The 25,623-nt window shown below is 41.5% G+C and overlaps 1 protein-coding gene across 1 annotated transcript in view; it reads right to left on the bottom strand.

Annotated features, from left to right (window-relative positions):
• The window catches only part of LOC140908532 (protein eva-1 homolog C), a 312,652-nt gene that overhangs the window by 192,107 nt on the left and 94,922 nt on the right, over positions 1 to 25,623 (bottom strand). The window contains exon 2 of the mRNA XM_073335814.1: positions 15,193 to 15,407. Within this exon, the coding sequence (XP_073191915.1) occupies positions 15,193 to 15,407 (215 nt within the window). The remainder of the gene's footprint in view (positions 1 to 15,192; positions 15,408 to 25,623) is intronic.

Raw genomic sequence — 25,623 nt, forward strand, 5'->3', positions numbered from 1 at the left:
CAATTCTGAGGGCAAAGTGAACAAAGAACGTACGTGTGATCTTTTCAATATAGAGATCTACAGATGAAAAATCTGGGAGCTGAATGGAAATAGCTTGCACTAAGAAGAGGTGCCTAGGAGTGTTTGGGGACAGTGAGTTATTGAACTAAGGTATAAAAACCTCTGTGTTTAGCTCTCGCAGCATATTCTTTTCACTAAGTTCAAAATGCACACATTTGTCCGTAGCCATGTTCTATACAATCCAGGTGGGATTTTCAAAAGCACTCAGCATTGACCTAACTACTCCCATTGAAACCAATGGGAAACTACCATTGATTTCAGTGGGACTAAGTCAAGTCAACATGGAGCACTTTTGAAAACCCCACCTTCTATGTGCAACCAGTACCTGTGCAGCTTTCCCTAGGCACAATGCAGAGACTGAGGCAACTAACCACAAAGCTAAGCTAACTATGAATGTAGGTGGTCTTTACATGCAAATGTTTCATTATTCCTTTGTCTTGTTGTATACTAATCTCCAGTATGTACTACTTACTGTATATTTTTCACATCGATGACTTCTTGGCTCTCTTTGTCTGGCATACAGAGTAGTACACAGCCCTAGAGCATGATACATACTGGTGTATCAAAGGTCATAGGAGAAATTACCCATGCAACTGCAATGCTAGGGGCAAAGTTAAGGTTGAGTGTGAAAACTTTTGAATATCTAACTGTGCAACTTCAACATTAAGAAGAGTTGGTCAAAAAGGGAGAAATTACTTCATGAAAATATTCAACATTTTAAAGTTATTTTTATGTTGTGTGGTTTAAAATGGACATTTTGCCAAAAAAGTTGCTGAAAAATTTATCAAAATCATTATTCACATTTTCTGTCTAAAACCTGGGCTTTGCTAAACAAAAAATGTTGATAATGATTGCAATCTTTTAAATACAATTATCAAGTCATGGAGCATTGAATAAAAAAAGAAGAAATGTAAATCATGCCACAAAACCCATTCTTGATTTTAAAAGTTTTTGCATTAAACATGTAGACCCGCTCTTAAATTCCAGTTAAAGAAAAGTTAATGTGTCATGGAACTGTGTAATATATCTTGGATACTTTTGTAGGATGGATGCGATCTTAACAACAAAAATGTTGCCTTTCCACATGTACCACTGAAAATCTTTTCCCTGCTATCCTCATGTACATTTGCCCTACACTAGACAAAAAGGTTATAAGTGTGTCAAAAGTGGTGTTGGATTTTCAGATCAGCCAGTGGGGTGATCAGCTGACATGTCATGCAACTTTCTTACCAGGGAGGCAATTTGTTTAATGTTTACTAATCTACTGAGCATCAATTTCCTTTGCAAAGTCACAGATGGCAACAAATTATGTTGAGCAAAGAAAGCTTTCTGTTTATTCTCTCATTCTACTTCCTGCTTGATTTTCTCCCAGTCACTGTGAGCTGAGAACAACAAATCGCTGCTGAGGAGGTGGAAAGGTGCAACAACAAAATGAGAAAAATACCCTTGAACAGTCTGGACATGTATAGAAATAGGACTTCACATGCAGAATTAACCATGACTCTGACATAATCATCATCTGGTGGGCCCTCAGCTAGTACAAAATAAAGTCACATTGTATTATAAAAAAATCACACTAACTGGGGAGGAGAAGGAATCCTTGTCTGATGCAGAAGGGGAGGGAAGACTCCTTAATTGTCTTGTGCCATTTTATAACGGGGTTCCAGTGGTAAATCAAGCCTCAGGGCTGACAGCAAGAGCCCACAAGGGAAGACATGGCAGTTTAAATCCATTCCATTCTCTGCTCCATGACTGAGTTGAGAAGCCATGAGATTTAGGGGAGATAAGAAGGAAAGAAAGCCAGGTGAATTTAAGCAAAACAAACACCAATCTGACCACTGTGATTTATGCCTCTGATTAATCTCACTCCAGTGACCCAGCTCTTAATGTGAGAGCTGCTGCAAGATCAAAATCAGGACTTTCCAGTGGGTGCCGAGAAGCTACACACTAAATAAACTTCATTGTGTTCTCTAATAGGGCGGGGAGGGGTCCTTGTTAAATGAAATCAAAGTTTAAAAAAAAAAAAACACCCTCAATTGGGTCACTGCAAGAAGGTGTTTTAAAAACCCACCCCCTACACATACACACTTGTTTATCTCTTCGTGATATTCACCAAGAATTACTTGCCTTGAGCATCATTCATTTTACATACACCACCACTGAATTTAACACTTCAGGGCAAACCTATTCCTGTTTTAATTCCATTGCAGTCAATGAAGTTAATACACCCAGGGTGACATCCTGACCCCACTGAAGTCAATGGTAAAACTCCCATTGACTTCAATAGGGCCAGGATTTCACCCCAGGGCTGCTCTACTTATAACATCCATCATCAGAGAGGCACAAGGATGACTCTAGATGAGTGGTTTTCAAACTTTTTCTGGCGACCAGTTGAAGAAAATTGTTGACCCAACGGAGCTGGGGATGAGGGATTTGGGAAGGGGCTCTAGGTTTGTGGGGGCTTAGGACTGGGGCAGGGGGTTCCCAATCAGCGGCGCTGCCTGTCCTGGCACCACGGACTGCACTGCACCCCAGAAGCAGCCAGCAGCAGGTCCAGCTCCTAGGCGGAGGTGCGCAAGCAGCTCTGCATGGCTCTCGCCCACATGCACTGCCTCCCTTCAGCTCCCATTGGCCAGGAGTGCAGAGCTAGTGCTCGGGGCAGGGGCAGCGCGCAGAGCCCCTCCTCCCCCCCCGCCCACGCCTAGGAGCCGGACCTGCTGCTGGCTACTTCCAGGGCATCAGGTGCTGTCGGAACAGGTGGGGACTAGCCTGTCTTAGCCAGGCAGCACTGCCGAAGGGACTTTTAACGGCCCAGGCTGTGGTGCTGACCAGAGACGCCACAACCGAGGGCTTTACATTCCGCGACCCAGTACTGTGAAACAACAGGGAAGGCCCACACTAAATGATGTTTCAAGTAGTATGGTGTTGAGAGACAGCAATCAAAAGCATTAAATGCGTTCTTAAATTAGAGATATGTGCATTAAATTAGAGATATGTGAAAGCCTGTGCTGTCATATGGATGTAATTCGTAGTAAAATGTAAAAAAGCCAAAAATGGCTGAGCACTTAAAAATTGCATGGTAACAGATCGAGAATCCCAGTGACGATTCAAACTTGTGATATTCTGAACAAAAGAAGCTCTCAGCCATGCTTGTAGCTGTTTCCATCACTTCACATTGACTTAGCCAATGTTCTAGGCTTCAGAATGACAATCCTGGATTCTTATTCTATAGCTATAAAAGGTTATTGGGCCAAACTCAGTCCTGGTCTAAGTGGGTGTAACCCCACTGAAGTCCATGGAGTTACACATGTCAGTGGAATTACACATAGCTGCACCAAACACATTTTCCAGTCATCTACCTAGCTAGGCCACAAGATTTGCAATTAAAAGTAACAAATGACACAGCCTTTATTCTGTCTGCACTACCCATTGATACAAAGCGTGGAGTATCCAGGTTCCCTCTCTTAAATGTCGGGAGTATCGGTTATTTCATTTGGATTATTCTTACAATTGGGTTTCATACGATTTTAAATATTGTTGATTTTTTGTATGAATGTATACATTATTGTAAAATCATAACATGTTAATATTTTTAATTGTAATTCAAACAAGAGTTTCTGATTTAAAAGAAAAAATCCCAAACAATGTACATAAAGAAATAATGGTCATTACAAAGGACCTCCCAGATCTTAATACAAATCAGTGAGGTTCATAGAGTCAGAGGATTTTGATAGGAGTTGTGTGGGGAAATAGAACAAATTACAGATAGGGGCAGGAAAAGGCGGACTAATCAAGGAAGCGCTATCACCGTAGATTGGACAGGAGGTACCTGTTTGAGGGAATATCAAGCAACTGCTATATCAGATCTCTCTGTTGTGAACCAACTCAACTTGCCATGTGACTGGTAGCACATCATTATTATTACTTATTATTTGTATAGCAATAGCAGCTATAGACCCCTAACAGGAATCAGAGCCTATTGTGCTAGGCATTGTACACAAAACAAAAAGGCATTCCCTGCTCCAAAGATCTTACAATCTAAGTAAATTTACAGATTGCAGTTTACTTAGATGGTAAGTAAGTACAATGTTATGCTGTGCTGGCCTAGAACATACATTGGCATTCACCTTTCTGTCACATGCTGTTAATTTCACCCTGGTATGTTTAGACATGGTCTTGGAGCAAGATTAAGATGGAATGAATCCCCAGGTATTAATTCAGATGTGAACCACTCAAGAAGAAATACGCTTGGCAGGTTGAAGGGAAATGGATTGATAAACATCTACTATAAATACTGGACTTACAAATACTGACTTATATTGACTTCATATTAATTAAGGGTGAGGGACTCAATAACAATCTGTATTAAAGGCATCATCTTCAAAGGAAGATGACATATTACAGGTACTGATGAAAATATAAATGAGAATATAACTAGGAGTCATGGGATTACAGGAAGGGAATGTTTAAAATGCACAGCAGAAGAAAAATCACTGGCAGTGAGTCATGATGTTGTCAAACACTTTCCCATGGGAGTGATGGATGCCCCAGCACTTGGAACTCTTACACCTCAACTGGGCAACACACTAATGCATGTATTCTGCGGAACAATTAATAATTCTGGGGAACAATTAACAAGGTGACAGAGAATAAAAACCTGAATAAAATAAAAGACCCCAACCTGAAGCAAATACTCACCAGCAACCACACACCACACAGCAAAAACACTAAGCCAGGAACCTATCCTTGCAACAAAGCCCGATGCCAACAATTAACAATTAACAAGGTGACAGAGATAAAAATTGGAGGCACAAATGATCCATCACCTTGTGGTATGCAATCAGACTGCTTTGAAGAGTAATTTCAGCGAAGCTAAAGATTTCACGGATAAGGCAATTTACAGAGTAAAATCGGCAGATATTCACCACGGCTTCTGCACAGAGATAGTATCAAACATTTTTGCCACTTACAAATATTTAACCTGTTATATACGTTGTGGGGAGCGATACTTACATTCCCAACACAATGCAATCTGGGCACTGTACATGTGATAAATTGCATCAGTTCTGTGATTTTAGGCTGAGTTTGGAAATTATTATAACTTCATCAGAGCATATACTCACTGATCATGATGCCTTTGTAAAGCAGCTAGCATCATGGGTTTTAAGTTCTGCCTCACAGCTCCTTTCAAAGCCTTGGAGCATTAAAGCTCATTGAAGATTTCTGTATGTTCAGAGGCTGAAATAGAAATCGTTCAAGGAAACGGCACATAAACCACTGTAACATATTAATGGATTATACCAAGATACAGATGGGTCCAGTGGGCACATGACTGGGACGGAGTAGCTCTGGGTTCTAATCCCGGTTCTAGTGCTGACCCGCTGTGTGGCCTTGTGCAAGTCATTTCCCCCTTCTGTGCCTTTGTTTCCCTCACACCCTTTGGATTCTGTGTTTAGACTGTCCCAGCTTCAGCGCAGGGACCAGCTCTTATTATGTATTTCTTCTGCACCTAGCACAGTGGAGCCCCAATCTCTGTTGATGCCTCCAGGTGCTAATGTAATTTAAAAATAATAATTATAATAAACTTCTTGAGATGAAGACAGATGGCAGCAGAGGAGCCTGATACAAGAGTCACAGCGCTCAGCTCGCTAGGAAATTTGGATCACTTGAATTACATTTGTTCTCACTCCCTATTTCACTTTCTCCGAGGCTCATGAAAAAATGTTTTTCCCCAAACAGCTTCCATCCCCATCACCCTGTGGTCAACATGTGCCTCCTGGTTCAGAAGCTGTGCGGTCTGATCTTCCCATCAGCAGAAGAGTCATATCACTGCCCTTGCTTCATATTATTAAAACCTTGCCAGTGAAGGGAAACAATGTCTCAGGGAATTCTGTGGTTAAAATGCAAGGAATCCAATCCCTTTTGTATGACTGCCTCCCGCTCTTTTAGAACAGCAGCAGGATATGGTGACAGAGAAAGTGTCATGTATCTCACTTAAAGGACAAAAGGAAATACCACCTCAGCAGCCTTCATGATCCACGTCACCGATCATCCTTGGGAGAGGTGAAATAGACACAAACTAAACACAGAAGGAATGCCAAGTGTTCTTTCCCCAAAAGCTAATGCTTCTAATGAGCGAAGCATGATTCATCTCCAGAGCATTTTACAAGCAACACATAGTTTTCTTTTGAGGCAAATAAAGTCACAAGACTAAATTTTGCCCCCCAAGGTGCAGTTCCCCTTGGTTTCAGTGGGACCTATGCATGCATGTCTGATGGCTGAATTTAGCCTGCATTCTATTTGACAAATGTATAGAAGCAGAAACGCAACACCTCTACAGTGCCTTTTATTTTCCTGATAACAAGGTATTTATTACTTTCAGAATAGCAGCCGTGTTAGTCTGTATCCGCAAAAAGAACAGGAGTACTTGTGGCACGTTAGAGACTAACAAATTTATTAGAGCATAAGCTTTCATGAGCTACAGCTCACTTCATCAGATGCATTGAATGGAATACATAGTAAGATATATATATGCTTTAAATACTGTCTTTCCACCTGCCTGGGTCATAAATCAGCAGCTCCTTCTTGGAGCCACGAGGCCAGACATGGCATTGGTGTGGCTCACTGAGGCCAAACACTGGTCCTGCTGAGGTTCTGGCTGCACTTCTCCCCACCTCTCCTTACCGGTGCACACCATGTTATAGGCACAAGGCCTCCTATGTATATCTCTTACTATATATAGATATAGATCTCTCTTACTATATGTTCCATTCTATGCATTCAATGAAGTGAGCTGTAGCTCATGAAAGCTTATGCTCTAATAAATTTATTAGTCTCTAACGTGCCACAAGTACTCTTGTTCTTTTTACGGACACAGACTAACACGGCTGCTACTCTGAAACCGGTCCTATGATGGTGTCACTTGAATAAATATGTGGACAGAGTTCGCATTGGGCTTTGTTGCAAGGATAGGTTCCTGGGTTAGTGTTTTTGCTGTGTGGTGTGTGGTTGCTGGTGAGTATTTGCTTCAGGGTGGGGGTTTTTATTTTATTCAGGTTTTTATTCTCTGTCACCTTGTTAATAGGAGTATATTGCAGATAACAACTGGGCATGAGGCGTAATCTATGTATATGATAACAAGCAATGTCACACCTTGTAAACTCCCTTCCACACAAGCCTGGAGTTATGTTTAATGCTGTAAATTAATAACATCAGGAATGTTGATGCAGGAACATGGAGTTACTGAAAGATTTATAAATGTATCAAGAATCCCATATCATTTTAAGCTTCTTCCTCTGACTCTTCTCATTGTGTATTTTACTTTAAATCTCTCACAGATTTTGCAAGTCAAATTCATGCATTTTGGGCTTGGCCAATACTTTTATATGGCTTTTAATTACACTTATTTCTGATTGGGCCACACAAACTTACAACAGTTATATTGCACCTTCTGTGCTAGTGTAAAGACTAACATGTGCCTATGCATACACACTGATATTTTATAGAACACACACACAATGGACCCAAGCTGCAAACTTTGGATCCAGATCTGAACTTTCCCATAATCTGGGAGTGTTCAGATCCAGGACTTTGGTTTTGGCCCCACTCTAATACACAGACATACAAACACATACACACACATGGCTAGAATTCTTTTGCATGCTATAGTAGGGGAGGGAAGGTTATATTTTAATGAACTCACTTTATTCATAAATAGTAGTAGCCAAAGTCCTCAGTCAGCTTTGGGGTGCCATGATGCTAACAGCTATAAAGACAAATAAAATGATACAGTCCCTGCCTCCAGGAGTTTACAATTTACCTTGTAAATATTTATTACTGGGAGGTATCTGAAACAATGAGGGGAGAACACAGCAATTTTTTAATGAAGGCAAAGCCCTTACATAGCTGTGCTTGTGTCCCCCTTCTGCCTCCATAGACTCACAACTCACAGCCCCTTTTCCCACAAAATCCCATCACCATTTACTTTCATCTGAAATCTCCCAAGATAATCTGAAAATGTTGTGAACAAAAATAGGCCATTGATCAATTCACCTGAGATTGCTGAAGGAGGCTGAAGTTATCCACCATTTCCCGCCACTAACAGAATCTGGAAACAGATACTGGGCCATAAACCATGGCAGAGGTCCCTGATGGGGGAACTTCCATTATGGGAAGCAGTGGTGCACAGTGGCCACAGTCCTCCACTTACAGTGTGGAGAATATTGTAATAATTGGGCCTTTGAATTTATCCTAACTGTGACCTCCACTGTGAGAAGTGAGTGAAAGTTCATAAAATGTCACAACCAATAACCATAAACGTGGATGGGAAAAAATGCGAAAGAGACAATGACTAAATTAGGACTGTGTTAAGATCATTCTCTGGTAAAGAAGGAGTGTGGAACTGAAAGTCAGTTAACCAATATTGGTCAGTCAGAAATCAAACTTAACTGGTGAACAATATAATGAGGTATGGGCTCTTACACCCATCATTTCTTTTGGGGTCCTTAAAAGAGAAGACTTCGTGGAGGAGAATAAAATGAACCACCATTGCTGATTGGGAGACAAATGGACAGGAAAGAGCAAGCTTCACAATCACGATCACCACCCCTACCATCTCCTGGAAAGCCAGGGTCCACTGTTTACCACTGGAGCTTTGTTGTCCTAATTCTGAGAGATGTCCTGAGCAGACTGAGCCAGAGAGAAGGGCCTAGATGATATCACCACCTCCCTCAACTTTGGCTAAATTCTGAACACCATCTGGGATAAGAAACTGTCTCCACATCTCCTCTCCTCCCCCCTGGGTATGCTTTCCCTTCCCCAACCATTTCTTTTTACCTTCGGTCTACTAAGTCTGTATTAGCTGGCCAAGACTGTCTCTTTTACAACACTGCTGTAAGCCTGTGGCCAGAAAGAGGAAAGCAATGCCGTAAGCAGCCCAATGCTGATATAAGTCTGCCAAAAAGTGTGCTGGGCCTGTGTTTCTCCAGTTGCCAGTAAGAGTCAGAACTAGAGACAGAAGCTGCATTTTCTATCTTTGCTCTTCTTTTCTCTCATCTTGTGTGTGTTTGTCTTGTTATCTAAGAACTACAGCGACAACAACAGCTTCAACCCATCTCAGCGAACTTCTCTGCCCCAAAATGGACAGTTATTACCATCTTTAATCCCATCTAAAAGACCATCAGCCAGGGTTATTTTCCTTTTAAAAAAACTCCACTGCTAAAGAGAAAGGGAATAAGGGATATTATTAAAATGAAAACTTTGCTTAATACTTTACATTTCAAATGATTTAACTGTTTGTCTTTCTTTCCTGTACCTTTAATTGAAGGTTTAAAAGATATTTAATGATGTGTTTGCCATGGGACGAAGCAGGCAGAGACTTTAAAACCCTGAACCATGTTGACTGTGTAGTGTGGTATCGTGACAGGTCACGTTGCTACCTGGAATAAGTGGGCCCACTTATTCCATCTTCTAAGACAACACAACAGGAGCCAGAAAGGACCAGCAAAACGCAGAAAGAGCCTCTGGCTGAAAGGCACCCTGAGGGCATGGAGGTCTTGGAGACTGGCCAGAGACTGCATGGACATGGCAGCCCTCTAAGGAAACTTGTGGAGCTATTGTGGGTTTTAAAGCTGCTCCTCCTTTACCAGTGGTGGGTATATGTCACAGGGGCTCTATGTCTGAAGTTGTAGCAGCTCACGCTTTTAGCTCTGGAGGTCTTTTGTTCAGTCCCTGGTGTGGCGGCTGTCACATATGTAGAGGGCAGCAGTAACACCAGATGCTCTTCACATGGGCCACTAATTCCACAGGTGAGCACTGCATTAGTGGTTCAAGGAAGAATAAGTAATACCAGTCCCTACCCCAGCTGTCCAGAATCTAGTCCAGAAATCTGCAAAACTGTCGTCATGGGAAGAGTGACCTAGAACTTGGCAGCTACATTTCAATGGCAGACATAAAATTAATGAACAGTTATGGCCAAAGGTTCAGAAATAGGTGTGACTGATTGCTGGTATCTTGGTCAACTTTCAGATTTGAACCACGGACCTACAGAACCTTGAGTCATTCCAGCTTGATCTGAAGAGCAAGACTCTGTAGCAGGAGACTGTAACAGACTCGCATCCTCTGTAGATTGGGCAGAAGGAGCCACATAACATGCATTGACCAATGAGTTACATATTGTCGAAGCAAAATATGGGTTTATGAAACCCATCACGCAAGACTAGAGCTGGGCGAATTTTTTTCTGGTGAATAGTTTATTTACTGAAACATGCAATTTCAGTTTACCAAAACTGTTCACAAATTCAGGAATAATTCAGCTCATAGTTGTGTCTAGAAAAAATGGGGGAGGACGGAAAATCCAAAAAAGCTGAAATGTTTCATTTCAACATTTTCTAAATGAATCATTTTGACTTGGTTTCAAAACGACATTTGGTTTTGAAGTGTATCTAGATTTAACACAAAAAAGGGTAAAAAACACTCAAAAATGAAACAAAACATTCTATTTTGGAGGAAATAAAGTGTTTCAAACAATCAGAAATGAAATTTAGGTTTTTTGTTTCGTCAAGAAAAAAAAACAGAAAAATTGCTGGTTGACCCAATTACAGGTCAATCCAAAATACTTTTTTTTCCCCGGTTCAGCCACCAACCCAAAAAAATCTGTTTTTCACCAACTCTACTAAGGCTATGCAGTGGTAACTACATGGATGTCTGCAAAAAGAGGAAAATACCTCTTCCAACCATAGAACTTTGCATTTGGTGCACACAATTACTATTGGTGATCAGAGGTATCTATTCTGTGGGCACAATTTAGACATTTGTATTTAATACTCCGATGCTTAACGTTTCAGGATTCCGACTGCCTCTTCCACTTACTTATAAGCAGGAAAAGAGATGGCCAGGAGGCACAATAAATAGGACACAGCTGTCGCATCACACTTTTGGCCCCCTGCAAAACTTGATAGTTCCAACTGCCTGAGTGCCCTGCAGAGCCAAGGAGGAGACATTGAGTAGGTTTGTATTCTACACCCATCACCATAGTGCCTGAGTACATTCCTGTCTGGCACCTGGACACGGATTTCTTATCTCTCTATCAGGAATAATCTATGTGGAATTTCAGAAGCAACAGAATACAGGCCAGTGTTAGTGGTTGGCTTGCACCACAACTGTAGTGGCCATTACCACAGAGTAAAATAGGTCCAAAGTTGGCCCAAAAGGAGAAGAAATGGGTGGTCATTTTCCACACTGCAACATCTGAAAAATGCCACAGATGCTTCAAGAAAAGTGACAGAAGCTTTTCTGATTTTCCTCCAGCTGACACTGCAATGAACCTCAAAACTACTGATATTAAAATCTCGGGAACCCTAACCTAAGCGGTAGCTGTTTCACCACAAATCTGAGAACAGATAAATAGTGTCAGATTTTCTCCACAATTTTAATCTGTTCTTTGACCTACCCCATTCATTCATTCATTTTGGCCCAGCTGCTAAGTAGAGACCCAGTCACTTCACTTTGAGACGGAAAGTCCAGTATGAATGGCCCTTTGCTTGCTTGCCATTCGAAGTCTTTATGCATTTGGAAATCTCACATTGAATCTGACTTCACTATGTTAGAATAACAGAACTCTGTAGCTTTGGGTCACTCACATAATGTTTCAGACAGGCATTCCCATGTGCTGTACATTTTGTTTCAAATGAAAACAAGAGCTGATAGCAAGGGATTCTGGCACTTGACTCCAAGGACTAGGCTGGATGCCTGGATTAACGGAGGTAAATCTCAGTGTAATCAACCTCAGAGTTTTCCCTTTTATCACAGAAAAGGCTTCCAAACATACTTCTTGGTGGTGGGGATCCTTTAAATGGGAATTGAATCCCTTTGTATTAATGAGTTACATTTCCTTGTACTGAAGGATGTTAACTCACCAAGCTCCCCAGTTCCAGAGAGACTGATTTCTGCAATCTGGGCTTGATTAAAATCTAAGTGATTTAATTGTGAAGGATCCTAGTTTAGCTGATATTTTTAAAATTACTATCAAAGAGGATGTATATACAATGGCCCCATCTGTACTGACTGTGCCACTGAGTTTAAAAACCCAGGTAGTTAGCACTTCAGGGGGGTTTGCTGTAAGATGTCCAGGGACTGAAATGGATGGAAGTCATCCAATGCATGAGGTGAGGAAGAGAGTGTTTCCCATGCATAGAGGGCAGCATGGAAGATGTCATGAGGACCAGGGTGAGAGAAGGGTTCAAAAGGGACCCTATGGGGTTGAGAGAAGCACAGTTTGAAGGAGGATATCTAAAATACTTCTATGGTCTCCATCACCATAGTATCCGAACATCTCAAAATCATTAACTGATTTCTCCTCAAAACACCCCTGTGAAGAAAGTACTATTACCCACATTCTGCATCTGGGGAACTGAGGTACAGAGAGACTAAGTGACTTGCCCAAGGTCACACAGGAAGTCTGTGGCAGAGCAGGGAATAGAAGTCAGGACTCCTTAGTCCCAGGCTAGTGCTCTAAGTATACAAGCATCATTCCCTCTGAAGCACCTGGCATTGACTACTGTCAGAAGACAGGTTTCAGAGTAGCAGCTGTGTTAGTCTGTATTCGCAAAAAGAAAAGGAGTACTTGTGGCACCTTTAAGACTAACAAATTTATTTGAGCATGAGCTTTCACGATCTACAGCTCACTTCATCGGATACGTGGAAATGCATCCGATGAAGTGAGCTGTAGCTCACGAAAGCTCATGCTCAAATAAATTTGTTAGTCTCAAAGGTGCCACAAGTACTCCTTTTCTTTTTGTCAGAAGACAGGATACTGGGCTAGATGGACCATTAGTCTGGCCCAGTAGGGCCATTCTTATAGGTAACTAGAAATAATTAAATCTCAGTCACTTCGTAAACTCATCCTCGAAAGCAGTCATTTTCAACCTGTGCTCCGCTGACCTCTGGGGGTCCGCAAAAGATTGTTACCACCATAGAACAGTGGTTTTCAGCCAGGAGCCTGCAGGTTTCCAAAGAGGTCTGCACCTCCATTCAAAATTTTTAGGGGTCTGGAAATGAAAAAGGTTGAAAACCACTGACCTACAGGATCCACCATTCAGTGCTCCACACGCACACACATACTACATGACTGACAACAGCACACACCACTCATTCGAAAACCCAGAGGGACACTTTCTGCTCTCAAAAGCACCATGGATGCCAATGGAACCTGACTGCATAAATCAAAGGGCGGCATGTAGCCCACAGGATGCAGGGTCGGTCAGAGGTGGAATCCCCATTACTGGAGGATTTTAAGAATAGGTTGGAGAAACTCGTGTCAGGGATGGTCTGGATTCATTTGGCTCTGCCTCAGTGCAGGGAGCTGGACTCTGACTTCTCAAGGTCCCTTCTGGCCCTACATTTCTATGATCCCATGAGAACCCTGCCAAACACCTAAGATTGTCATTAAATAACTCCTGCAAGCAAAGTCACAGCATGAAAAACTAAACATTATGACTCTCCTCTTCTCTCGCTAGTCCAGAAGCTGGGGAGGCTTCTTAAATATGCCATTTGCAGATAAGGGAAAGGACTAAATACATGTGTGTATCTATTGTGCATGCAAAGGCGACTTATTGAGCAGACTTTGAAAAGCATTGTTTGGCAAGAAATAAATAAAGAGGAGGATGGGTTGGCCTCAGCCAAAATCCTTTGTCTTTAATCCCCACAGCGTGTCTGCCTCTTGTCCCCTTTGTTACAAGCTATCACCACATCTGGGAAAGCCTCTCTTTACTGCAAATTCTGGCATGATGGAAGGAGACTCCCAGCCACTTGATATGCAGTATTAGTGTTACAAAAGCAACTGTAAGTCTGTGAGCATGTGATTTTCTTCTAGGGCACATGTTGCCTCACCATTTTATCTTCAGCATTTACCACTGACATGTAGGAGCAAAAGCACTCAGATCAGCTCTTTAAAATAAACTGTACATTTCTCTAAAAGTGCTTGGGTGCAGGAGATGCCACAATTAGCAGCTCTCTGGGGAAACTGGACATTTGCCAGATTAGAACAAAGTGGTTCCTTGCACAATAGATGCATCATTCCTTGTTCTGCTGTAACATTTATTACTAATTCTTATTGACTTACAGACATAAATATGCAGGGCACTTAACACAAATAAAGTGCAGGTTTTTGCCCCCAAAAGCTTGCAATCCAAATCCCTGATCTTGGAAAGACTGATGCATGTACTGAATGTTATGCCCATGAGTAGTCCCCACTGAAGTCAACAATATCAATCAGTGTAGGTTTCAACATCTGAATTTTCCAATCCTATTTAATGTACAAAGGGTTCTTTGATTTGTGGTAGTCACACACATTTAAAGAGAAGATACTGGTGATAGATTTTTTTTCCATACAAATGAGTGACTAAAATTAGCTACTGTCAAATAAATGGACAGAATTCTTCTTTATGATTCAGTTATCTATGATGATTTACATCAGCTGAGAATTTGACCCTGTGAGCACAGGAGAAAAAGTAAACTAAAGATTCTACTTGGATTTCTAGTCACTAAAATAAAAGACCCTAAAACAAAATGTAAGTTAACCCTACAGGAAATCCTTTCTACACTAAAAACCTACCACCATGTTAGGAGGTCCAATTAAAAGGTAGTCCAGCCCCCAACACGGTTAAAACACAGTTTGGTCTTGCAATATATTTGTGTTTTAGCCACATTCCTGGATCACTAAAGTCAAAGGTTGCAGCAAAATTCAGGAACATCCCAGTGAGACATAATTCGGTCCCATCTACATTGCAAGAACAAACTATTTATTAACAATTTCATAGATTATAAAGCCAGAAGGAACAACTGATCATTTATTCTGACCTCTGGAGTAGCACCATAGGACTTCCCTCAATTCTGGTTTGAGCTATAGCATATTTTAGAAAAACATCAGACCTTGATTTAAAGATTTGCCATGTTGGAGTCCACCAGAGCCTTTAGTAAGCTGCTCCAAGAGTTAATTGTTCTCACAGTGTCAGATGGCCAGTGTTACCCAGCATGATCATTTTTAAAGCATAGATCTAAGTGGCATCAGGCACAAGACAAGGCCTGGGAAAGAGGAAACCCAGAATTAAAGAGATTAAATTTAACATGCAGTACCTGAAGGGAAGTGCCAACTGAACAGGCAACATCTTCCTTAATTAAAGTTGCATAGGACTGTAGGTATCGGGAGGGACACATCTGGTGACTTGGGACAATTCGGCCATAAAAGGAAGACTGGATGCTGATGGTGGTTCTGTGAGGGCATCTCAGGGAGACATATTCTCCATCGCAGGCATGGTCACTGTAATTCTTTAACACTCTTGATATAGAGCCTGCCAAAAAAAGAGATGACAAGAGCCATTAGCTTCCCGTCACTGATCATCATTCTTAGCTACACAGTGCTGCCACTAATTAACTCAAATCCAGTGATTAACTCTCACTGCACTGCAGTCAAGTAGATTGTGTCATCCTCTCCCATTTCACAGCTGGGGAATGGACACAGAGATTAAGCAACTTGCCCAAGGTCATTGAGAGTGTGCATGACAGAACTGACGTTACTGTTCAGGAGTTCCAGGCTCCTAGTCCAGCACTCAGACCACTAAATTGTGTGGTCTCTCCCAAAACTATTTTAATTTCTTTGGTTGTTTCTCCCCTTTTAACCAGTGGCATGAAAAGTTTGTTTTCTCCCTTCTTAGGTGGAGTTTCCAGGGTTTCTAGAAGGAAGCTGCTCCACAGAACAAAATCTTTCCCAGGGAGACATTACCACATCACAGATCAGAGTAAAAGCACTAAGAAGAATACGTCATTTATCCATCAAACACCAGAGATGGAGTCTCATTAAAGTTACACTAAGTGAAAGTGACTGAGAGGATCATCACAGAGAAGTCACTATGACAACATCTTCTGCATCCACCACACTCAAGCTTCCGGGCTAAACATTCTGGTACTGATCCAGAGAGGTGATACTTGCCCTCAGCCACCACTGAGATCGATGAGAGTTGTGAATGCTCAGTACTAGAGCTAGTCAGGGACATTTTCAACAAAACAGGTTTTCTGTCAGGAATTGCCAATTTGTCAAAATTGAAACTTTTTGCAGCAGGAACGTACCAATTTCAATTAGACTTTCACTGATAAAGGTTTCTCCCATTCAGGGTGGACTCTGGTCAAAACCAGCACAAAAGACCACCCCTGAATAGCCATTTGGTTAGAGAGTTACATACCTAGAATGTGACAGAGCCAGGTTTGAGGCCCTTCCTTGCCTGATTCATGCCAAGGACTCAAACCTGGGTATCCCATATCCTAGGTTGAGTGCCCTAACCATCAGGCTGTTGGTGTGTCTCTCTTCCTGATGAAAAACTTGGAAAGGTCTCAGTTTCATCCTGATAAGGAAAACCCTGAAAATCTTCACAGGATTGGGGGGGGGGGGCGGAAGAAAAACCATTCTCCAGTTCTACGTGGTACCTCTCAAGATCAAACCCCATGTCAATACAGCTCTGCTTAATGCACTAGCCAGTCCTTGTCCTAAGCAAATTGGGACTACGGTTTACCCTAGTCAACTGGAGGTGCTGTGTCTAGAAACCTGTGAAGGTTTACAGACATTGAAAGAGGGGACTGGGTCAGGATTCCTACCTGTAGTGAGCTCTACCCACCACTACCTGCTTCTGCTGGGAACCATTCCCCATCTCTCAGCTGGCCCCCACAGTGAGAGCCATCTGCTGCAGCCAGCGTCTGCCCCTCTCCCATCCCAAGTAGCAGCAGGGAGAAAGACTGTCTGCAACAGAGACTGGGTGCTGGCACTTCTGAGCATGGAACCCGAAACCTGCCCTGACTAGGAGGGCAGGAGTCTGACCGGCTGCCCAGCAAACCAAAACAACCCCATCCCTTTTTGGTTTGTTGTTTTTCCTTTCCCTGCCCTTTTCTCTAACCTTTTCAGTGGTAACTGGATAAAGGTTAAAGTGGGGAAGGAGGGGCAAGGCAGCAGGAAAAACAAAAACCTAGGAAGGGAGAGGAAAAAAAAGTTTTGAAAATGTTCAAAACTGGGGGGGCGGGGAATGATAGATTTCACACAAAAAAATCATATAAATGATTATTTAGATGATCGTAGTGGTCCCTTTTGTGGGAATTTCCCACAATCCCCCTCCCTTATCAACTATAGAGCAGGACAGACAAGTCGGTAAGTGGACTGTCATGCTGAAATGGGTCAGAGGTCAAAAACTGGGCACAAGATGCCCAGGACAAAAACTCCTCCTCAGGGACCTTGGGGTTAAAGCAACAATGTAGCTCGGCCCCACCATTTAGCTTTGATTATAGGATGTTGGATACTACCCCCCGCCCCATCTTTTACTATTATTATTAAACAATTATATTGCCATAACACCTCAAAATATACTCTGAATAGCCCCTTTGCTCAAATTATCTATTAATTTTCAAGCAGCAGGAGCAAAATTTGCCTTTTAAAAAAAAAAAAGGCTTCTGGGATGCAACCCCAGCGGCTGGAATAAGCTACCTGGCTGCATAAGACCAAAGGCAAGAGCATGGTTTAAATTTTAAAACATTTTTATTCCTAGTCCGAGGAAGTTCTGTTGGTGTAAAATGAACTGGGTCTGCTCAATGCTGTCTCTTACTTCAGAGAGCAAGCGTCCTGCACCATGGTGATTGCTTTGTCCTGATGCACGCTGTAGTCTGATGGATAGCTGCTCTCCCTCCAGTGGGCACTCATAAAGCATGTTGATCAAATAAGGCAAATAAATAATAAAACCAAACTTTAAAAAAAATTAGTTTCCAAGTTATCAATCCACCTTCGGACTTCTCCCTGCCTCTGGTGTACTTGGGGGGAAGGAAAGTGTTACCGGGATTCAGTAAAGATTTCCCTTGCTTCAGGGGATTTCTCTCTCAAAGCAGCCATCCCTCAGCATGGCTCCTGTGTCAATATATCCAGAATCAGGATTGCTTTCAATCCCCACAATTAGTGCAGATCACATGTTAGAGCAACTTATTACTCCTTTTTTCCTTTGGCAACAGAACAACATGAGTTCATTCAAGCTCAAATTAATGAAAACTATCGCTTGAGCCCTTTGATGGTGACTGGCCAGCGAACATGCTTTAGTTGTCATTAAAGCATCTAGCACTGGCCACTGTCAGAAAGGGCATACTGGAATAAGTGGACCACCCGCCTATCTGTGTTTCCAAGAAGAGCAGAAAGGACGAGGTGTATAGTCAGTCATTATGCTCTCACTCTCTCTTCCTCTTCCCCATCTGCCTAACCTACTCCCAATTCAGTGAAAGCACTTTTGAAAATGCAAATTTTTCCTTATCCAGTGGCTCACTGTTCTGCATTCTGGGGTTAGGAAAATGAGCATCTGAATTGATTTCAGCATTAGCATCAGGGTCTGGGCGGTGCTGGGGTGATCTCTTGGCCGATCACTGTGTAAAAACCTCAAAGGGTGAGTGAGTTGCTGATGAATTGTTCATTGATTGAAATTTATAAAAGCATGGCCCTTGCCAAGCATCTTGGGACTTCAGTGTTGCTTAGATAATAGGCACACAAGTTAAATAGAAAACTCTCTCCTCTTTCCCCACATGGTGCTGGGGAATCTCTTTTGGATATCTGCATGGGAACACTTTTTTTAATCATACAAGATGACAGTATCAAATAGGTGTTAACTGGTGCATAGAATTTGGTGGTAGGTAGATAAATGCAGTCTAAAGAAATCTGAGCGGAAAATTATTCATTCAATCCTCTTATCTATCTCCCTTGCCCACTGCAGTGTAAATTACCAGTATTCACTGCTCACTATCGACTGGAATATAAATGACTACATCACAAATGTGCAACCTCCAGGATAAAAACAAAAAGTCAATTACTAGCAGGGTTTTGCAAGTTGCTGATGGGAATATAGTTTATACAACCATTTTTTCTTCACTAGCCTGACTTGTTGGTGGGTTGAAAGTATCTGAAAGTGAATCCCAGGCAATTCAAAAGAAAGAGGCTATTAAGATCTGCTGGCTTAACCGGGAGAGTTTCAATGATCTGAAACTCAAAAAAGAATCCTACAAAAAGTGAAAACTAGATCAAATTACAAAGGACGAACACAAACACATAACACAAGTATGTAGGGACAAAATTAGAAAGACCAAGACAGAAAATGAGATTAAACTAGCTAGAGGCATAAAGGGTAACAAGAAAACATTCTATAAATACATTAGAAGAAGATGATGACCAAAGCCAGGGTAGGACAGTTACTCAATGGGGGGAGGGGAATAATAATAGAAAATGTGGAAATGGCAGAAGTGTTAAATGACTTCGTTAGTTTTCACCAAAAAGGTTCATAGTGGTTGAACATAGTAAACACCAGTGACAATGAGGTAGGATCAGAGGTTAAAATACAGAAAGAACAAAGTTAAATTACTTAGACAAGTTAGATGTCTTCAATCACCAGGGCCTGAGGAAATACATCCTAGAATACTCAAGGGGTTGACTGAGGAGATATCTGAGCCATAAACAATTATCTTAGAAAAGTCATGAAAGAAAGACAGGAGAAATTCTAGAAGACTGGGAAAGGATAAATATAGTGGCTATCTATAAAAAGGGAAATAAGGACAACCTGGGGAATTACAGACCAGTCAGCTTAACAGAGCAAATAATTAAACAATCAATTTGCAAACACCTAGAAGATAAGGTGATAAAACAGTCAGCATGAATTTGTCAAGAACAAATTGTATCAAAACAATCTAATAGCTTTTTTTTTGGACAGGGTAACCAGCCTTGTGGATGGGGGGTGGGAAAGTGGTAGATGTGGTATATCTTTACTTTAGTAAGGCTTTTGACACGGTTTCACATGACCTTCTCATAAACAAACTAGGGAAATGCAACCAAGATGGAGCTACTAAAAGGTGGGTGCAAAACTGGCTGGAAAACCATTCCCAGAGAGTAGTTATCAATGGTTCACAGTCAAGCTGGAAGGGTATATCGAATGGAGTCCCACAGTGATCTGCCCTGGACCCAGTTCTGTTCAATATCTTCATCAATGATTTAGATAATGGCACAGAGAGTACACTGATAAAGATTGCAGACAATACCAAGCTGGGATATGTTGCAAATGCTTTGGAGGATAGGATTAAAATTCAAAATGATCTGGACAAACCTGAGAAATGGTCTGAAGTAAATAGGATGAAATTCAATAAGGACAAATGCAAAGTACTCCACTTAGGAAGGAACAATCAGTTGCATACACACAAAATGGGAAAGGACTGCCTAAGAAGGAGTACTGTGGATAGGGATTTGGGGGTCACAGTGGATTACAAGCAAAATATGAATCAGTGTAACACTGTTCAAAAAAAACAAAAACGCAAACATCACTCTGGGATGTATTAGCAGGAGTGTTGTAAGCAAGCCATGAGAAGTAATTTTTCTGCTCTACTCTGCGCTGATTAAGCCTCAACTGGAGTACTGTGTCCAGTTCTGGGTGCCACACTTCAGGAAAGATGTGGACAAATTGGAGAAAGTTCAGAAAAGAGCAATAAAGATTATTAAAGGCTTAGAAAACATGACCACTGCGGGAAGATTGAAAAAAATTGGGTTTAATCTGGGAGAAGAGAAGAATGAGACAGGACATAAGAGTTTAAATACATAAAAGGCGGTTACAAGGAGGAAGGAGAAAAATTATTCTCCTTAACCTCTGAGGATAGGACAAGAAGCAATGGGCTTAATTGCAGCCAGGGCGGTTTAGGTTGGACATTAGGAAAAACTTCCTAACTGTCCAGGTGGTTAAACACTGGAGTAAGTTACCTAGGGGTTGTGGAATCTCCATTATTGGAAATTTTTTAAGAGCCGGTTAAACAAACCCCTGTCAGGGATGGTCTAGATCAGGGGTCCTCAAACTTCATTGCACCCTGACCCCCTTCTGACAACAAAAATTACTACATGACCTCAGGAGGTGGGACCAAAGCCTGAGCCCACCCAAGCTCTACCAGCCTGGGGGGAGGGGGGAGGAGGGGAGGGGCCCAAAGCCCCAGTCCCACTGCCCTGGGCAGGGGGAACAAAGCAGAAGCCCAGGACTTCAGCCCCAGGCAGGGGGCCTGTAACCTAAGTCCCGCCATCCCAGGCTGAAGCCCTCGGGCTTTGGGCCCAGGCGGTCAGGCTCAGGCTTTGGCCCCAAGCCCCAGCAAGTCTAAGCCAGCCCTGGCTATCCCATTAAAATGGGGTTGCAACCCACTTTGGGGTCCCAACCCACAGTTTGAGAACCACTGGTCTAGATGATCGAGGCCCCTTTCAGTCCTCTGATTTTACAATTCTATGAAAAACAGGCCTGCTGGGGAGGCCACTGTCAGATCTGTTCAATTTGGCTTCTAATGCCGGGGTTCTCAAACTGGGGTTCTCAAACTGGGGTTTGGGTCCCCTCAGGGGGTCACAAGGTTATTACATGGGGGGGTTGCGAGCTGTCAGCCTCCACCCCAAACCCCGCTTTGCCTCCAGCATTTATAATGGTGTTAAAATAAATTTTAACAAGTGTTTTTAAGGGGGAGGAGGGGACACTCAGAGGCTTGCTATGTGAAAGGGGTCACCAGTGCAAAACTTTGAGAACCACTGTTAATACTTGTCAATACTTTTCATAGTTTGCAGTGTTGCCAGCTCTTGTGATTTTATTAGGTCTCATTAAACTACAGGTTTCACTTAAAGCTGGAGAGAATCTCAACTTTCATTTTAAAAATAAAGTAAGTTTCTAGCCCTCACTATGCAAGAGAAAAGCTTGAAAACATGATCTGAATGCACCCTAAATGGTCAAAAACCAGAAGGCAAATAAAAAAGGACACCACTTTTTTAAAAATTGCATTTTAAATCTGATGATTTTGGAACATTTAGGGTAGCAATAACGCAATGGGCTCCACACCTTTCACTTATAGTTTTTGGGGAGAGGAGGAGAAAGAGGGAGGGATCGTTCCTTGTAGGCTATAACTTACTTAAAATAAACCCATCTGTAGGCATGATGTATTACATTTCTGTTTGGTTCAAAGGTCTCTTGTTGGGTTTTATAGCTGGTTTCACATTCCAAGGAAGAAGACGTAAACAAGAGTCAATTACAACAAAATAGAGGAAATGTCCCTTTCAATCACCACACTGAATGGGATTTTTCTCAGGGCAGGAGTCTGACTCTTAGCAAATCAGCAGCAAATTAGTAAAACCCCTCACCACCAGACTCCAAACACAAACTTCTATGCTGGTTGTAACAGAGGCTGGGGAAAGAAATTCTACACCAACCAGCAATTTTGTCAGTTCCCCCAACAACCATTTTCACTCGTGCAAACCGGCCTCTTCAGAGAATTGCTGCTCAGTTCTCAAGTAAAAGCCAATTCTAACTACCTAGGACATATGTTAGCTGGGGGACAATAAAGGTTTCATAGAGCATATTATGTTTCGTTTTACAGATATCACTTAATATGACATGACAACATTATCTGGATGTGATTGCCCTACCTTGCTGCCTACTTGCTCTTCTAAGAGAGATAGCTTTTCCTTTTTATGAAAGCAGAGTAACTGATGGAGTAGCTTACAAAAGAACAGAATTAAACAGCACCTTTTCCCCTCACAGCCAGAGATAGGACAAAAATACAGCATACGTGTACATCATTAGAAATGAGTGTTTACTGATTTATGGGGTTTTTCTTCAAAATGGTAACCACATTTCGCCTGTTTCCATGAAGTAAAATTTCAGTTTTGCAATGTAGTTCCTGATTCTCATGTCGTAAACGTGTGCAGCAAATGATGCAACTGATTTTACAGTGCACCTGGTGACATACAGCACCTGATCAGAACGCACCCTTCCCCTTCACCAAGAAAAATCCTCTATCAACGTGTGCTATAAAAACGTGTTACATAAAAAAAACTCTAAACATACGCTTCAGATACACTCTGGATACATCTAACATTAGTGTGCATTCCATAGGATTTTAAGACCAGAAGGGATCATGATGATCACGTACTATGAGCTCTATGTAACAGAACCTCACCCAATAAATTTCTGCATCAAGCCCCTAATTTCAATTTGAGCAATAGCATATCTTTTAGAAAGATTTCCAGTCTTGTCTTAAAGACTGCAAGTGATGGAGACTTTACCACATCCCTGGTAAGCTGATCCATTACCCACATTTTTAAAGTGTCCCTGGACTTCCAATCTGAATTTGTCTAGCTTCAGCTTCTAACCACTGGATTTTGTTATACCTTTTTCTGCTTGATTAAAGAACCATCTGCTGTCAGCAGGGGTGGCTCTACTAATTTTGCTGCCCCAAGCAGTCGCTGCCAAATCGCCACCGTGCCCGGACGGAAGAGCAGGGGAGCTGCCGCCCAAAAGCCGCTGCAATGGGAAGAGCGGTGGAGCTGCTGCCGAATTGCTGCCGTGGGGCACGGACTGCCACCCCATTCTGACTGCCGGCCCCAGCACCTGCTTGGAAAGCTGGTGCCTGGAGCTAGCCCTGGCTGTCAGAAATCTCTTTCTTGATTAGACTGCGATCAAGTCACCTCACCTCTTAACCTTCTCTTGGATAAAACTAAAGAGAACAAACTTTTTCATGCATGTGCATAGCCAATCAAATAGAATCTATATACTCAATCGTGCAAGGTGCTGAGCATCCTTAATTCCCACTGAAATCAGAATCTCAGAACCTATTATCATTGAGCCGGATGAGGAGAAGTGGCAGAAGCTTATGGAGGAATAAGCAGGAGGTATGTGGACGTGGTGCTGGGACCTGTCTGTTACCTGCCTACTCAATAGAGGTGACATCTTCAACTACATTATGAACACAGCTGGTAAAAAGTTATGTATTTTCTGTGAAAAGTTTTGAACAAAAATTCTAATGTTCTGAATTTTTGAACAAAGAAAAGTTCTCATTATGTCAGTTTTCCAAAAAAAAAAAAAAGAATGTTTTTGGTTTTCCAGGTTCTCCCCACACACACGCCACATACACCCCATCCAAAAAAAGTGGGGCAAAGGAAAGAAGAGGCAAGAGGAAGACAAACAAAACCAAAACCCTTTAATTTTAAACAAAATTAAAATTTGTTCCATTTTTGATCCAAAATTCCCCAAACATTTTCAAAGAAATAAAAGCATCTTGTGAAAATTTTCATTTCCTTTGAAAAGTCTTTTTTAATTATTATTTTTGCCAATGAAAGTTGACAAAAAAACTTTTTACCAGCTGTAATTATGAATACATTACGCCAGGATACATTTAATTTAAATAATTAGTTTGATTGGCATAGACCTATAAACTTAGAAACAATTGATTTTCCATTTTCTAGGAAACACTGAGTAAATACAATCAACTTCCCCATCAGTAATACTGCTCTGTGTACAGTGGAGAGGGTAGATCTTTTAACTCTAACCCCCTATTTCCAAGCATTTATAAATGTTTACAAATTATCAGCTAGGTAGAAATTTTTTGTAATTCTTCTAAACAGTGAATTTTTAAGTTAGATAAAATTCCTTGAGATAGTTTTTGAGACAATGGAATATGAGAGAGAGTTTTACCAACAGAGAAGTTATTCAGATGCTATTTCTTGAGTTCAGATGACCCCAAAACAAGTATGGTTTTAAGATGTGCTATAAACTGTTGTAACTTTCTGACATATCGGTATCAATGCTCTGCATATAAAGTAACATCTCATTGAAACTGCTGAGCTGGAAGAGTAGAAAAGCATATTACTAAGAATAAGAGACAAAAACAGGACTAAAACTGTGACCCAAGGCCAGGCTTCAAGCCAGAGTAAGTAGGTCTATATGAATGTGCCTCGTATCAGGCAGTCTTGCAGATAATCTTGTTTGAAATACGAAAATCGGCTCTCTCAAACAGCAGCATGGCCTCATATGAACACATGGGGTTTCTTTTGCTTTGTTACTACAAATATAGACTAAAGCTTGCCATTGCAAAGATTCTGCAGGACAAAATACTTCTCCCACCTCCCCTCCAGCAGTAATATTTATAAAAACAGCACAGAGCAGGAAACACACAAAGATTTTGCAAGTGAGCCTATGAAACTTCTGACCTAAAAATCAGCCTTATCTTGTCCATTATCTGATTTATTCTATTACCAGGTATAGATTCTGACTGGGATCCAATGTAACAGAAAATGACTGTAAAAAGCTACTCTAGTATTTTGTTTAAAGGGACAGCATCAACCTTTTAAGGTTGAAGAATTTCATAACATTTTTAAATGCTCAGCAGTAATTGTAAGGTTCTGCCCTGATGATTAGTGCGACACAGATGTGGTGGGAGCTGGATAGCTTGAAGGGGTTGGTTCACTTCTAGGTTGCTGTCCTGAATCTAGCCCAGACCAACAGTGAGGGTTGTTGTAATCCTTGGACTCCCTTGTAGAAAACTCCTATATAATTTAATAGAAAATGATGTCCTTTCTGTAGGTAGCGTGAACCATTCTATGCAATTTAATAGATTATTATAATAATAAATACCCCTGCCACGGAATTCTATAGGATGATCCCAAAGCCCTATAGAAAGGATCTCATTTGCCATTTAAGTTTTATATTTAAATAGTTTTCT

This window comes from Lepidochelys kempii, chromosome 3 (assembly GCF_965140285.1).
Source record: "Lepidochelys kempii isolate rLepKem1 chromosome 3, rLepKem1.hap1, whole genome shotgun sequence".
NCBI classification, from domain to species: domain Eukaryota; kingdom Metazoa; phylum Chordata; order Testudines; family Cheloniidae; genus Lepidochelys; species Lepidochelys kempii.